Here is a 16,102-nt window from a genome sequence, read left to right as displayed (position 1 = left end):
TTTGTCAACATCACTCTCTGTACAAACCTTTGTGTATCTCCTGTCTTGATAAATGGGGGCCACTGTTTTGGAGTAGATCTGACCAAACAGCGTGTGTATTCCCAGAACAGTTTAAGTGACTTCGATTATAATTTGTTGCTGTAACAGAGCTTATTCTGGAAGCATTGCATCACCAGAGCTGCTGGGTCCTGTCATTTGACAGAGAATGATGAAATCCCTCTTACTTAAGAGTTGTTCTGTTGGGCCCAAAATACTGAAAAGCAGCGACCATCATTTGTGGCAGCTGTCTCTGCAGTAAACATGCTTTGTTTGTTTGTGCTTACTAGAATGCAGAGTGTAAGTAGGACACCTCATTATCAATATATCACTGCCCAGCCATGCAGAGATGTAAACATTTAACTGGCAGGATCAGTTGTTGAGTTTGTTCATCACAGAGACGTTGACAAGGATGAGTGCTTTTTGTAGAATTTAAGCAGCATTAACTAATCTTTTATTTTCCTCTGTTAGCAACAAAACAGAAACTATGGCAACACAGATAGGACTACATATTGGAAAAGAAGCCCAAAGGCTCAATTATAGTGTTTCCCTCCATAGTGGTGGCCTGTAACAAACAAAACTATAGTCTTAAGTAATGTCACAGTATGACTCTATAAACATCCCCTCCAGACATGTAATTTGTGCCTGATGTACAGGGAAACACCTACAACATCATGTAAAGTAACAATACGCAAAACATGTTTTTTAAAAACGGGGGACCTAAATGTTATAGAGTAATACAAAAGATTTAAAACCAAGTTTTCTGAGTTTTAAAACAATGATTCTAAAGATGCCAATAGTGTGAAACAAACCGCGTATTTATCAATAAATCCCAAAAAAAAGACTGAAATGGAGCACAGGAACCATGAAATGCTGTAAAATAAAAAATTGCAAAGCTGAAATACAGCCTGAAGTTGCCAACATTATAATCCAGCGGGCCCAGTTGTTACATTTAAAAGCCAGAAATGTAAGCACCTGGGGAAGTAATGGTTGAGTCACTGGTAATTATCATTAATGCTATCATACCCCAAGAGATGCATATAATGAATAAATATTTTGGTTTTCACCACTTATATTAATCTTTCATGATGAGTCAGAGCTAAGAAATGATATAAAGCCCACTGGGTGTGGTTTACAAGGCTGGAGCTGCCACTATTCCGCCATCCAGTACGAACTGAAGCTCCTCTGCCTCGCAATGTCCTTCCCTCTTTCACAGTGGCTACAGTTACAGTATATGAGTCAGTGTTTTCCTTGAATATTATCAATCCGATAGATGAGTTGTGCAAAAATGTTTAAATGGACATAAGTTATCTGATGAGGTGTCTTGTTTACTTTTTCAATGCACTTACTGCATTGCGAGCAGGCAATAGTTGGTTTAGTCTTTCAATTCAGTTTAACAGTTTTATCACAATACTGTTACCCCAAAATAATAACCAGATTCTGGGGCCTATGCATAAGTATTTTTGGAAACCTGATTTCCCTGTTTTTTGGGGTGCACATCGGTGCTCCAGCAGTGCAGTCACTCCCTGAGCTCAACCTGCATTTAGTGGAGAGGTGGACTAAACCATTTTGCGCCTTTTTAAGGGTTTAGATGCGCCTCAGGAAGCTTCCAGTATTTCTTTTTTTGTTTTTAATACAAAGTTCAGCCCTTTAACAGATTTATTTGGCAAATTTAATTCAGTTATGGCACTAATTACTGACAAATAAAACTATTCATCTCCACTGGGGCTCTGGGTTATCAGCCTAACTTTTCTCCCCGCTGTGATGCCCCTGGTGTCATCACTTGTTCAAAAGATGGTGTCCCACTCTGGAAAGATCTGAAAAGTCTGATAAAACATTTAACAGCCTAACAGAGGAGAAGAGAGAATGGAATGTATTTCCAACCTTTGACTTAAGAGTTTGTGCATGCTCAAAAAGTATTTAAATGTTCTGAAAAGTAAGCGATAGCGTGACAAATCACTTTTGATATAAAATATTTTTTATAACATAGAATGCACTTTTATCCATAATAATCCAGTTAATTTGACTGAGGTGTATTCTTACTCAGATGATTGGTAGAATAAAAATCTTTTCTTTCCTCCCGTAGCCTCTAGTAAAGGACAACATGAGATAACCATCCCTGCTGGTCTGCCTCAGTACTGCTTTGATGGACTTTCTCCTGATGCACTCTACACCGCCACTGTCTTCGTTCAGACCCCCAATCTGGAAGGTCCAGGAGTCAGCGCCAAAGAAAGAACATGTAAGTTTTGCATTTACAGGTGAAGTTGTTCTGTTATTTAAATCTTCTTAACTGAAATGTAACTAATCAGATTAAAAGTTTTATCTATTATACAGTTTTTTGTCAAAGACAGAGAGACAGTTAGTGCAAGGAAAATTCCGGTGAACCTGAAGACCCTGAAAGAAATGCTAGCTCTACCTAATAATTAATTCTGCTTAATGTGTACTCTTCCTTTTGGTACTTTAAATTTATTTTGATGCTAATACTAGCCCCAAGGAGCTCTATACAATATTCAGAGCATTAATACAGCAGCAAACTACAATGGGCTATGTAAAGATATAGTAGAGTAATAGCGTTCTAACTGAGAATGATATCACGCTACCTCTGTATGTGTTGTAATCCAAGCTTCTCTGTTCTTTGTTGTGGTAGCCAGTCCGGCTGTGCAGGCATATTAGCGTGTGTGTGTGTGTGTCCCACTGGTTAGTTAATTGCCGCCACTCTGCACTGCGCTTATACGTCAGTGTTACTGCTGGCAATGGGAAGGTGTCATTGTAAGCATAGTGCCTGCATTCATGTTCCCCCCCAGGTTACCATTGCTAGCTCTGTCAGCACTGTTCCCATTGTTCATGCTTGTATTTGCTGTCAGCACCATTAGCTGCTAGGGGCCAGCTCCGGCACCTCCAAGTTGAGAGCCATATGCAGAAAACCTCACACTAAATATTGTCTAGACTCCTTTAAGTGAGACTTTGAATGCAGGACTTTTACTTGTCACAGATTATGCCCGCACTATAGTATTGCTTTGTTAATATTAGATTAAGAAAAAAATTCGTTGCTACGTGTTTTCTGTCATTGGCAATACGTGATCACTACTAAATAAAAACATTATTGTGCCTACATCATATGAATGCCACTGTCCATTGAATCTGAGACATGAACATATATGTGCTTTTAGAATACAGTATAAACAGCACTGGGATAAATTAACATTTCAGTGTTTAAGTAGAGATACTTTGTCTTATTTTATTTTGGTATTGAGCAATGTACTTATGTAGATAAAAAACAAAATAAAAGTTTAATGAAAGTCAAAGTGTGCATGTTTGAGATATTATACAACACATAAATGAATGAATTCAGCTTTTAGATGCTGCCAGACTGCAGTTAGATTTTAATGTTCATTGTGTTTTGATGAACATAAACCAGCAGCCTCCACATCTCTGATGGAAAAAACAGACATAAAAATGCCCCCAGAGCTTATCCTCTCACATTTATTGCAGCAAACAAGACTGTAGCAACAAGTTGCATCTTTTCAACACGCCCGGACAAACTGTGAGCTGTGGTGTGGTGTCTGAGATGTGAAGCATGATTCTAACTCTCTGCATTATACAAACACTGGGTTACATCACCTCACAGCACTGATCCAAAACAATGACTTCATCACATGACATGTTTACTGTTGTTCTGTATTTATTACAAATATGTTGATGGCAGTTTGTAACTGTTTTTGTTTCTCATAGTGGTGAAGCCAACTCCAATTCCAACGCTCCCACCAACCCCATCCCCTCCACCCACAATCCCCCCAGCATGGGCAGGTAAGTGTCTAAAGGCATCCAGAATCCTTTGGTCTCAATGACAGTCCAACTGAAGTTTCAGTTCATGTTTCTTTTCTTTTCTTTTTTTTTTTTTGCTACAGCTTACAGATCTGTGTTATTGCTTTTATGATGGCACCCTCTGTCTGTGAATACACCAGTAACAAAACAATTATTGTTTTCTGTCATTATGGACAGTCAATCACATCATTTCATTTTAAAATTATTTGCATGAATTACAGTTCCAAGATTTGACAGTTTTTTTTCTTTTGCTTGACGTATTGCAACTGAACATGCATAAACAGTAAATGGAATGTGCGCCCATAGATAAAATAACTTGTGCTACAACACATGTAACGTCAATGCCTGATGATAAAATGTGCCGCGGTTGGTTAGTTATTAAGATAACACCAGGATTCCTGTAATTGTTCGCAATACCAAAATTATCGCAGAGTTAACCCAGTAAATAAATACACGTGTTACTAAACTCATTTAATCAATGTTGTGGTGTTGTTCTGGTGTTGGTGGCAGTTTCCTCCTTGGCCGCCATTTCACAAGTCTGAAATGTGTTTGTGGTTCTGCCCCTTCTGCTTTGTAAGCATCATGGTGACCATTGAAGGTGCCCACATTCCATACTCTCTCTCTCTGTTGACCGAGTGAATGCAACATCCAGGTACTCAGTGTGCTGCATGTTGCCATGCTTCTTAGTGTGAATACACTTATGTGCCGAAATGAGCAAGTATCAGTACAGAAGTATCCAATTTGAGGCACAGCATAAAAGTTAGAGAAAGTGAGAGCATGAGAAGCTAAAGGAAGGATCAAAGATGTAAAACATCCTCCCAGGACTCCGCAGTGCTGTGCCACACTCAGAAACAGCAGGTCGGACATCTCAAATAACCTATTTGAGGAAAACCTGGATCATCCCATGACTGAATGGATCGGGTCTTTTCATTCAAGCTCAGCTCTGATTGGAAACTCCTCAATGCAGCGTTTTGGCCTAGGCAGCGGTTTGAACGCTGACTCCTTCTGGATCCTACTCGTGCCAGCGGCAAATTAATAGCCGCCACATGTGCTGCTGGCCCTGTAGGGCGCGTGCAGGGGGAACACACCCGTTAAAAGAAAGAACTGTCCAGAGAATCTGTTTGTGTCTTGTATTGTGTAAAACTTGTTTATAAATCCTGAAGGAAAAGATAGAGAAGATTACAAAGTGTGCTGCATCACATAAGGCAAAGATTATTCAAAGCTTTTTGCCCAATTCGTTTTTGTTTAAGAGGAACCAATTAACAAGAGCTCAGTTTCAATTCTTCTGGTGACCAAATGTAGCTTGTTTTGTTTCACCAGTGTGTTTTTTTTTTTTTTTTTTTTAAAATCAGTGAAGCCTGTAATTACTATACATGGACCCTGTCGCGTCGTTTTTCTCAGTCATTTTGTTTTGTTTCAGCTGACTTTTTTTTAAGAGGCTCCAGCTCCCAAACAATAATTACGCTGTGTGATGATGCCATTTTCTCTGCTGGTGTTTGTGATGCTGCCCTGAGGTCTGGCCAGTGGACTTTTAAGCTCCATATTGACTTGTTGTTTTCTTGCCTCAGTTTGCGCAGGTGCCAAAGCAGATGTGGTGTTCCTCATCGATGGCTCCTGGAGTATCGGTGAGGACAGCTTCACCAAGGTTGTGCACTTTGTCTCCGGCATGATTGCTGCCTTCGATGTCATTGGACCCTCGGGAATGCAGGTTTGTTTTGATCCAATAGCTGGACAGTGATGAACTCTGACATCATTACATATACAATAGTTTGGTTATATTTGCACAGTCAAATACACTAATAAAGTTAACCGGATGTGTGCAGGGGAGGAAGGGGAAGCCAAGGGACTCATAAAAGTCCTTCACGGTATGAAAAGATTCAATCAAGTGTAATCATACATATCCAGCAAGGGGAAACAAACTGGAAAAGTAACAGCAGCTAAAAAAAACATAAAAAAGGAAGATACAGAGATAAGGAAAATAAAGGTTTTGGAAAATACAGTGTTTTTCAAATAAGTCCTGCAGACAAGTCATAGAGTAACTATCTGATTTTAAACTGAGAGCGTGAACTGTATATTTAATGGTATATTGATCCCAAAATATAAAACAATAAGGTAAATGACTAAATGATATTAATCCTCTGAGAATTGATTGATAAAGTTTTGAATGACGTTAGGCTATCAAACATGATCATGTTTAGGTAAAAGTACCTTGTTATGGTAGAATGAATTAGTTGCACCCCAAACAATATTCCAATAATTAATATGTGGATAAATGAAATTATAATACAAAATCCAGTGAGTGGTGGGTGGTCGCCTTTAAAATTCTAACTGTTTTTATTAACTGTGCACAGATCATACGTTTTTACACTACACAGAATATGGTAGTAGCATACCTCCAGTTATGCCTCCTATGTTTTATCATTACATTTAAGTCTTAGAGCCTAGGATCATTTTTTCCTCTGAAAAATAAATCCATTGTCATCATAAAAAAAAGAAATGTGTTCAGAAACACTTCAGCAGTTTGGAGCAGTTTTTCCATAATCCCCAAGGACTCGTTTGTCCATCTGGATGAAGAAATATTTTGTTTTCTGCACAATAAAAAAGATCTTGAACCTGGCTGGGACTCAGTTTACTAATCTAAAAAAAGATCATAGCTGGAAGTGGAATATCTCCCTGCTTGATTTATGTGCTATGAAAATATTCAAAAAGCTTTCTTATCGGGTATATTATCTATGTTAATGATATTCTCCAGTATTTTAGATTTTCAGCACTGACACTGAGCTTAATTTTGCACAATTTTATCCATAATAACATGATTATGAACTGATTTCTTGCTAATCTGACTTTCCAAACAGGTGTCATTTGTACAGTACAGCGATGACGCAAAGACAGAGTACAGGCTGAATGCTTATCAGGACAAAGGTATCGCCATGTCTGCAACTAACCAAATCCGCTACAGAGGAGGAAACACCAAGACAGGTTTGATCACACACCACATGCCACAGTGACAAAGAGTCTGCCAGTCAGCCAGATGTTTTTCTGACACGTTTTTTCTTCTGTTGAGCAGGAGTGGCGCTGAAACACACCTATGACAAGGCCTTTTCTATTGAAAATGGAATGAGGAGAAATGTCCCCAAGGTGGTCGTGACGATCACTGACGGACGCTCTCAGGATGAGGTGAAGAAGAATGCTGCCAAGCTGCAGCATGCAGGTAATGGCTAAAAGGATCCATGCTTCATCAGCAGAAAACACAACATTACTTCAGTCAACATGGGACCTATTTTTTAATAACCGTTTTTACTAACTTCTCCATGACTGTTTCCCATGACAACTGAAGTTGAGTGACCTGTTAGAAAAGAGAGAAATGTGAGCTTTTAACACCCACAGACCAGTTTCAACTTTTTATTGGACAGCAAATTTTTTTCAACAGACTACAGAGGAACAGCTTGTACCAATCTGAATAATGCAAATTAGTGATTGGATGGTTTCCTTCACTCTGGCATGATTTCACAGAGTGAGGTGCAACTGGAGGCTTAAGTCATACCACTGACCTGTTACCCCTTAAATTAGTAACCCATCTGTTAGTTTTTATTCTTACCAATTTCTACATCCTGTCTCCAGGTTACAGTGTTTTTGCCATTGGTGTTGCCGATGTGGATTTCGTTGAGTTGCAGTCCATCGGCAGCAAACCCAGCGACAGACACGTTTTTATTGTGGACGACTTTGATGCTTTCGACACTATCAAAGAAAACCTCATCACCTTCATTTGTGAAACTGCAACATCATGCAAGTTTGCACCATATTAATTGCAACAAAATAGCCTAAAAATTGTTTTAAGAATTCTGAATTTGTGGTAAAATGTCATGAAATTCCTTTTTGTTTCCACAGCGTGTCCCCTGATTTTCCTGAATGGATTTACTTCACCTGGTAAGTGCAAAAATGATATAGGAAGCTTAAATTGATACATAAAACTGAAATCACTCTTGTCCTTTAAATTTGTCCTGAATTCCTCAGCCAAGCATCCATTTAAGATCTAAACTCCTGATCTGTTGTGTTTCAGGCTTCAGGATGCTCGAGGCCTTCAACCTGACAGAGAAGACCTACAGTTACATGAAAGGCGTCTCCATGGAGCCAGGCTCTTTCAATAGTTACACAGCATACAGACTCCACAAAAATGCCTTCTTGAGTCAGCCCACAACGTGAGTCTGATATAACTTTTGTTTGGTTTTTTATATTTGTCTGTAGTTTGCTGCTGAATGCTACCGAAGTAGGCTAATAATTGTTTTATCTGTTTTTTAAATGGTGAGATGTTCAAATTATGAAAACTTACATGTTATGTTCATGCAGCATTTTGGAAAGAAAGCCTTTATGAGACACTACATTGATGCTCGTGGAGCAGTGGCTTGCTTGAGAATGGGTAGATTGGACAATTAGATGAGCTAACAAAAATAACTTAGTATGACTAGTATGCATTGTTTCAGTTGCCCCCCTTAAATTGTAGAACATTAAATGAGGTTGGGAGACATTATTTGAATGATTTAATGATTTATTTTTATTTTGTGAATAGCTTTTATTGGCTACCATTTTCTTGTTGGTAGCATGACAATAAAATGCAAATAAACCCCTCACAAAATCCCTCAAAAATACAAGAACTGCCTAGCTCTGCCCCAGGTGTTTGAGCTCATTCTCTTTACAAACTGGGTCAGTGGATTTACGATGCTCTGTGAGGTCATGCAGGACCGACTGAGCTGCAGGTCACGACACAGCGCAGTCTCCCTCCTCCTTCCTCTCTGAAGACTCTGTCAGGCCAATGAGTGCAAACCCAGCCGCAAACTAGACTGTTAATACTGGCTACCACACAACGCAGGCGTCCCGTATCCAGAACATCACATGCAACACCAAAGTGGTGGAAAACAGCTTGAGTTCTGACTGTTCACCAAGTTTGACTTTCCAATATGTGTAGTGACATCAGAGAGACAAATGAGAAACATCCTTCTCTGATATAAAAGAAAAATGAGCAAGTGGTGGAACATTAATAAAATCCCTTTACTCATGTAGAAGTAGCAACACTTCATTACAACAGAATCGATATGTAATGAAGTAAATGTTTATGACAAAGTCTTGGCTTTAAAATACGGTAGAGTTAAGACCAACTAATATGATCTAAACTTTCACAACAGTTACTATGACCATCCAAAATCTGGTGACTCTGAAAGCCGTAACATGATTCCCATCAGTTTCCCCTTCATGCCCCATATAGAGGCATCTGCATTCTTTGTTTCTACACTCATTTCTTTAATATGCCACCTATCGTTATTTCTGATTCACCTGGCGTCCTCAGGTGTTCTGACTCTGTTCATGCATGAATACATTTTAAAGAAGTAATCAGATCTTTCACTAATGTAGAAGTACTAATACCTTAATGCGAAAAGACACTACTGCAAGTAAAAGTCCAGCATTCAAAACCTTACAGGTATAATCAGCAATATGCACTTAGAATTGAAAAGTCCAATTACTCATTGTGCAGTAAAATATACTCTGTCAGTGTTTTAATAATAAATATATATATATATATATGATGCCTATGTTGCATTTTACTTTTTAAGGTTGTGCTAATTTTAACTCCTTCATATACTGTTGGGTAGTTTAATCTACAGCAATGCAGCATATTCTATAAGATCATCATATGTTTGTAGTGTGGCTGTCCTGTGAGAACCATGCATCTATAAAAAGTCAACTTTTCCTGGTGTCAGAAAAACAGCCCTGTTTTCAGCTTTGTGATGATGCATTTTCCAGCTGATACAAGTGGGTTTTTAGAGCGTTTATTTAGCTTAAGGGGTAGAAGAATTTCCTCAACACATAACAGAGCACTTTATTGTTTGGTTTATCATAAGATGCATGGTTTTAAGTGGACAGGAAAGGGATGAAAAAAGTAATCTGTAAAGTAACTAAAGCTCTCAGACAAATGTGGTGGTGTAAAAGTACAATATTTTCTTATTGAGGCAGTAAAGTACTAGTATGTCGAATTCGTGCCACAACACATTAACACCACATGTACTTTAAGTACATTAAGTACAATAGTACATAGTTACATTCCACCACTGCTCAGTGTCTCCTCTCAACTGTCCTCTTGAACCCCTCTGCTGCTCTTAGTCAGTCTGCTAAGAGCCACAGGTAACTACATATTTAGCTTACATGTCATCTCTTTTGTCTCTTGAACAGAGAAATCCACCCTGATGGTCTTCCTCATGCCTACACCATCATCCTGATGTTCCGCCTTCTGCCTGACTCACCCAAAGAAGCCTTTGACATCTGGCAGGTGTCAAGCAAAGATCACAAGCCAGAGACCGGCGTCACTATCGACCGTAAATAACATCCTCTTTTCTTATTCAGTGGTATATGTGTGTGTGTGTGTGTGTGTGTATACTGGGTACTGGCATGAAAACCCAGCATGGAAATGTGTGAGGCGATGTGAAGCAGCTGTGCCTCATTGTGTCTGTTCATGAAAAGAGTTGAGTAGGGTGTAATGAGCCGGCTGTGGCCCTCCGGCTGCTTCGGTCTCAGTTGATAACCGAGCCGACTCCTTTTTACCACAAGAATCTTGCGTCCTCGGCCCGGCTCAGCTGGTTCTTGTAAAGCCTCTGCCTCAGTCTGTCAGCAAGACTTTCTGCTGGGCTTCAGTGGAAATCCTCCAGTGACAATTGTTCTGGTTCTTGAGTAACAACCCTTGGACGACACTGAGGTTTAGATCCCCAAGGGAGAAACAGTCTGTATTATTAAAGGAATAGTTTGACATTTTGGGAAATATTCTTATTCCTTTTCTGGCTTAGAGTTAAATGAGAAGCTTGACAAAGCCAGTGGTAACTGTTTCCTCGTGTTTCAGGGCTTTTTGCTAAGCTAAGCTAACCATCCTCTGGCTCTGGTTTCATATGTAATGTACAGATCGTGTAAATCCCAGCCAGAACAGGAATAAGTGTATTTTCCAAAATGTCAAACTTCTGCTTTAAAGCTTGGGAGTAGTGATAGGTGATAAGTTTGAAATCAACATCATGATAATATTTTTATGATATTGATACATTACACATTACATTATGAAAAATATTTTAAAATCACAGTTGAATGTTCAGTGCAGTGAACATAATAGTTGGACTATTATGTAATACTCTCCACACACATAAAACAAAAACACATTTTGTTAGTTTTTGAAAGGGCGTTTGGTGTTTTTCAGCCTGCAGAAACAGTTGTATAATGTCTTCTGTAAATCTGAAGGAACTCTGAGAAAGTAACTGTGATGATTTTACAGAGATGACATCAGGGTTAGCTGAATTTCAGCTTAAAGACTTTTTTTTTTTTTTTAAGGTTAACTTTGTTAACCTTAAAGTTAAGTTTGAGAGATGTGGTCTAATGTGGCTGTCATCAGGTCATTATGTGGGCCTTATCGGTTGTGGTAAGTGTCATAGATATGGGCCTGAAACACCTACTGTGTGGTTGAGCCGGCCCTTATCAGGACATGATATTATTTTTTTTGCCAGAAGGGGCTTTCCTCCCATATCTTTTTGCCGCCCAAACCTAAGGAAAGTGAAACCTTGCAAACTGGCAACAGCCATTGAATGGGCTGATAACAGTCCTCTGAACTTACTAGTAGGTGTAGCAGGCCCCTACAGACCAATATCTATGAAGCTTACAACCACAGATAAAAGCTGGGCTGCTAACATCCTAGTCCGGAGGTCAAGAAGCATCTAATGAAAGATGTTATTGAGTTGCATCATAGGGAGTGTAGGATCCAATGCTCTTTTAAGTCCCCCAGCTTTGTGTAACCAGATAGGATTATATTTTGTGTGCCATAGTTTGTCTGACGTCACGTAAGTCAAATTGTCTATGAAACACAAGTTACGTATACAATCCGCACACTGTATACAATTTCAATCCCTCTGTCAATCGACAACCTGATTAAAGGGGCATGTATGCAGCTGCCCTCTACACAGAAGGGATTTATTCACTTATTTATTTACATAGTCACAGTTGCAGGTTTGATGTTTTAAACTGGCAAACCTCTGAAAAAATTACAGTAAACCTAACAAAGGCTTTTGATGGTGTTTAGCTTTATTTTCAGGAACTTAGTATTACCAGTTATTGTACAAGACAGAAAAACAGGCAGACAAAGGAAGTAGTATTTTTTGCATGATTACATTGGAGTCTTAGATAAAAGTCAGATCCTATTTTCAGGAGCTTGTTTGCATAACAGTTTGCATAATGTTTGTGTGAATAAGGCAAAAAAACTTTGCACTCTTAACTGAGGGTAGGTTCTTTTAATTGACCTCAGTGTTCATACAAACAAGGTCAGAGTCTAACACCTCTGTTTGATTCTCTGCTCAGCCTCCAGTCAGACTGTGTCCTTCTACAATAAAGACACGCGCGGCGAGATCCAGAGAGCCACATTCGACAACGATCATGTGAAGCAAATCTTCCATGGAAGCTTCCACAAGGTAAGAATGAGCACAAGTATTGGGAACATACACAAATGAACTGTATGTCGTTTATCTAATCTGTGCTGGATAAACTCAAAAAGATTATGAGAGACACAAGACAGAACTGACAAACCTGCTGCATCAAACAGATGTCATTCATCGGGCAGAAAAGATGCATTGATCCATGTGGGTATTTTGGTTTTCAAACATATTTAAGTCAAACTGAACAAAGATGAAAGTGAAATGTGTCTTTAATGGTTGAAATATATGTTTTTCAGTCCTAGGCATGAACGCGGCGTGACACATCAATAGAATCACTCCGCTTTGTTCTTGCTGGACTTCTCGAGGTCATACAGATACTGTGGATACCTGAGATTCCAAATGTGTTGTATATTACAGTTAGAGCACCTCACATGCAACTACAGGCGTGTTCCTGAAGAGTTATGTGGGCTCAGACAAACAGATGGTCCTCTGCAGGTTGTAAAACACAGGGCAGAGCAGCGAGACCCGAGTGCTGCAAAGTAAGGCTGCACTTTTATTGTTATTGATTACATCCAGTTCAAACTCTGTGGCTTGACTGATGGAGGCAGCTGACTGCATCTTCTGGATGTTATAAAATCATCAACAGACAGCCTGACTCACATTGCCTTGGTTTTAATATCGAGCCAGAGAGGTGGAGTGATGGACAGTGATGATTTTCACTTGCATTGCATTTTATTGCAAGGCTTAGAGACTCACTTTCCAAACCGCATGTTCACCAGTAGCTTCAGTTGTGCCTCTCATGTAAGCATAATTTTATAAAGTATGAACCTCTCTTTGACAAATAAAACTTATGACCAAACTTTTAAGAACTAGTACTAACAATAGTACAAAAGTTTTTCAAGATTACTCAAAGTCAGCTCTCTTGCTGACATGAAATTTTTTTAGTCCATTTCACAAAAGACATATTTACTTAAGCCCCCAAAATGTCATGGGCCACCTACCTGATGAGGCAGAGATGAAGGCAGAGAGCCACCATATTTTTGAGGTTGTCGACTCATGTCAATAGAGAACCTTTCAAGGCTGTTTGTCTGTCAGTTTTTGAAAAATGTCTTCAAACATGTTGCCACTTGAGATTGAGCTTTTATAGGAGAGAGTCCTGGCCAAAGTGGCAGCATGGTTTTATGACACAATCCAGCTCAGAGCCAACATCAGAAACACAAACTGTGGTTAGTGCAGCTGTAATAAAACAAGCTGTCTTTCTTTCATTCTGTAAAAACTTGTTCTTTGGCCTGATGTGAATCAGAGACACTCCTCAATGAAGCTTTAGCTTTAAGGACAGATTTCAATCAGAGGCAATGTGTTTTACACTGTAGTGAAGGTCAGAACTGAGGTGCTGATAACGACGCTCTTGTACAAGACATGTTGCTGGGGGAAGTGGTGTGGACAGCCGTGCAACAGTATGACAAAGTTTCACAAGGATCCATAAGCTCCTCTGTGAGGGGGAGACCATTAAACATGCACTGCAGTCCCTGCTGGGACGCTTGCCTGGAAAATATTGGGTCACTGCTTTTGCTATTAAACAATTACATCAGAGCGGCTGAGGAGCGCCAGCAGAAAGGCGGTGCTTCTCCTCCATCCGTCTCTCTCCTTTGGGCTCAGGAGGGGTTTCAGAGGGCAGGCGCTCAGTCTTTGCCTCTGGTAGCTGACCACAAGGGAATTCTTGCTGCTCTGTGGCTTTACCTCCCAGCATGCACTCTGAATGCTGCATCTGCTACAGGGTGAGATGTCAGTATCAGCAGGAGGTCTGTGTCTCACTGGACAATTTGTAATAATTTCATAGACTTTCAGTGATTAAGATGTCACCAGCTGTTCTGTGGTGACAGCTCTGGGCAGTTTTAGCCATGAGTTATTTTTGAAGCAGTCTTTTTTTTTTGGTCTTATTCTTACACAGTTTCTCTCAAGAAATAACTCTTATGGTATAGAAATTTGCATACGTTTTAAAAATGTTTTTTTCGGGAAGAATGTTTCTGGAACAGCACCATGATATTTTTGTTTCAATGCTGATTGATTTTTTTCGAATTTTCAGAGAGAAAGAGAAAGTGATACAGAATTGAGCCCTGAGGGTGAAAGGCTTCTTTTATCTGCTTCCTCCCTCCACTCAGAGGTCAGAGCCATAAACCTGGTAGCTGACTGAAGATCAGTGTCATGCTCAAGGACACTGCTGCAGGGAGGACACACACGTGCATGTCATGAAGGTTAAACCTTTGGTTGCATTCATTCTAGATTTTTCTGTCCCTGAACCCTTTGGCGATAATAAAAGTGTCTGGACTGAAGAGTTGTTTGTAAACTAAAAGATTTAAAAGCCTGTCAGGTAGTGGGGGTGATGAACCTTTGCAGCTGACTGGGACATTTTGAACCTGCTGTCAGCACGTTGCAGAAACAGCAATGATTTAAGAAGTCTGCTTGAACCTGATGTTTGGATCTGTTGTTGTGCCAGATTTATTAAAAGATGTCAGAGTCCGCCACATCACCATGTCTGACTTCGCTAAACCCATTTCCCCTCGCAGCATTGCACCAACCAGCTAACTCAGCGGCGGATGGATCAGTGAAATCCTCCCCCAGATGTGTTAAACAGCAGAGATCTGTTGTGGATACCTGAAGGCTTTCTGAGTATCTCTAGTCCAGTGGGACTAAACAAGGATTAAAGTGAAGGTCCTCTCTGTTAGCTCTGTGTTCACTATCAGCCGTCACTGCATGATCTGCGCCAACTGCAGAGAAATAGATTAACAGTCCTGCCAGTAACTTTCAAAAGAGACTCAGAAAGTAAAAGCAAAAAAAAATAAAAAATAAACAAATATAGGAAATAAAGATACTCTGATGGGAACATCTTGGAGATGTTTGAGACAGAAATTCAGAGCAAGTCTGAAAATTAATACAGTACTGAGAGAGATTGTGATTATTTTACAGGTTAACTTAAAGCCAACCACACAGTCTTAAAAGGACTGTTAATATGAGAAAGAAATAAAAATGAGAGGAGAGACTTGGACATGAAATTTCTTGTCATGATTATCCTGGCCACAATAACTGCAATTCACAATATTTATTGATAATCCTCAAAATTAAATTAAAAAATTAAAATGGCACTAAAACACGCTGAAATCACTTTGCCTTACATTTGTTGAGAAACATTCTTATTGTATCACAGATGGCACACACATTCTTTAGTGAACATCCTTTTAGTGAAAACCGATTAAGCCGGGCCTTTAAACTATTTGAAATAGCATCAGACCTTTTAGGTTTTTGAGATTGGTGCATAAGCAGCTTGTCTTTACCATAGACTGTAAAAATTATGGACATAGCAGGTAGTCACCCAGTGGTTTGTGGACTCCCAAGTGACCATTCAAAGAACTGCAGTTTTTGGCATTTCCATGTTGGGTGCCCAGCATTCTCTTTGGATGCTGCTTGACACGATATTCAGGATTATTCTGATAATGCATGAATTCACCATGATCAACTTACTGATTGTTTTATATAGCAAGCCATGATAAAATTGTATATTGTCCCATTCCTGATAAGGACATCCTCATTGCCAAGTTGGCGAGGGAGACAAAGACAGAGAGAAAAGCGAGAGAGATGGGTAAATGAGGCTCCCACTTTCTCTGCCCAGAAATTTGAAACTGTGAGCTTTTGGTTACACTGCTGTACTGTACCTTACTTGTGTGCAGATGAAAGGAGAGCTGCATACTGACTGCAGATAAACATCCAGGAGAAAAAAATGCTTGAAACTACTA

At 39.5% G+C, this 16,102-nt stretch overlaps 1 protein-coding gene across 4 annotated transcripts in view; it reads left to right on the top strand.

Annotated features, from left to right (window-relative positions):
- col12a1b (collagen, type XII, alpha 1b) overlaps positions 1–16,102 on the top strand; it is a 152,167-nt gene that overhangs the window by 109,599 nt on the left and 26,466 nt on the right. For all 4 annotated transcript variants that reach the window (XM_078174038.1, XM_078174039.1, XM_033649085.2 and 1 more), the window contains 10 exons: positions 2,123–2,275; positions 3,769–3,843; positions 5,430–5,569; positions 6,717–6,840; positions 6,929–7,072; positions 7,483–7,647; positions 7,750–7,788; positions 7,922–8,060; positions 10,084–10,226; positions 12,238–12,347. In XM_078174038.1, coding sequence (XP_078030164.1) covers positions 2,123–2,275; positions 3,769–3,843; positions 5,430–5,569; positions 6,717–6,840; positions 6,929–7,072; positions 7,483–7,647; positions 7,750–7,788; positions 7,922–8,060; positions 10,084–10,226; positions 12,238–12,347 — 1,232 coding nt within the window. The remainder of the gene's footprint in view (positions 1–2,122; positions 2,276–3,768; positions 3,844–5,429; positions 5,570–6,716; positions 6,841–6,928; positions 7,073–7,482; positions 7,648–7,749; positions 7,789–7,921; positions 8,061–10,083; positions 10,227–12,237; positions 12,348–16,102) is intronic.

Source organism: Epinephelus lanceolatus, chromosome 13, assembly GCF_041903045.1.
Source record: "Epinephelus lanceolatus isolate andai-2023 chromosome 13, ASM4190304v1, whole genome shotgun sequence".
In the NCBI taxonomy this organism is placed as follows: domain Eukaryota; kingdom Metazoa; phylum Chordata; class Actinopteri; order Perciformes; family Serranidae; genus Epinephelus; species Epinephelus lanceolatus.
The sequence above is the reverse complement of the archived record's forward strand: the minus strand, read 5'-3'. Positions and strand labels throughout refer to the sequence as shown.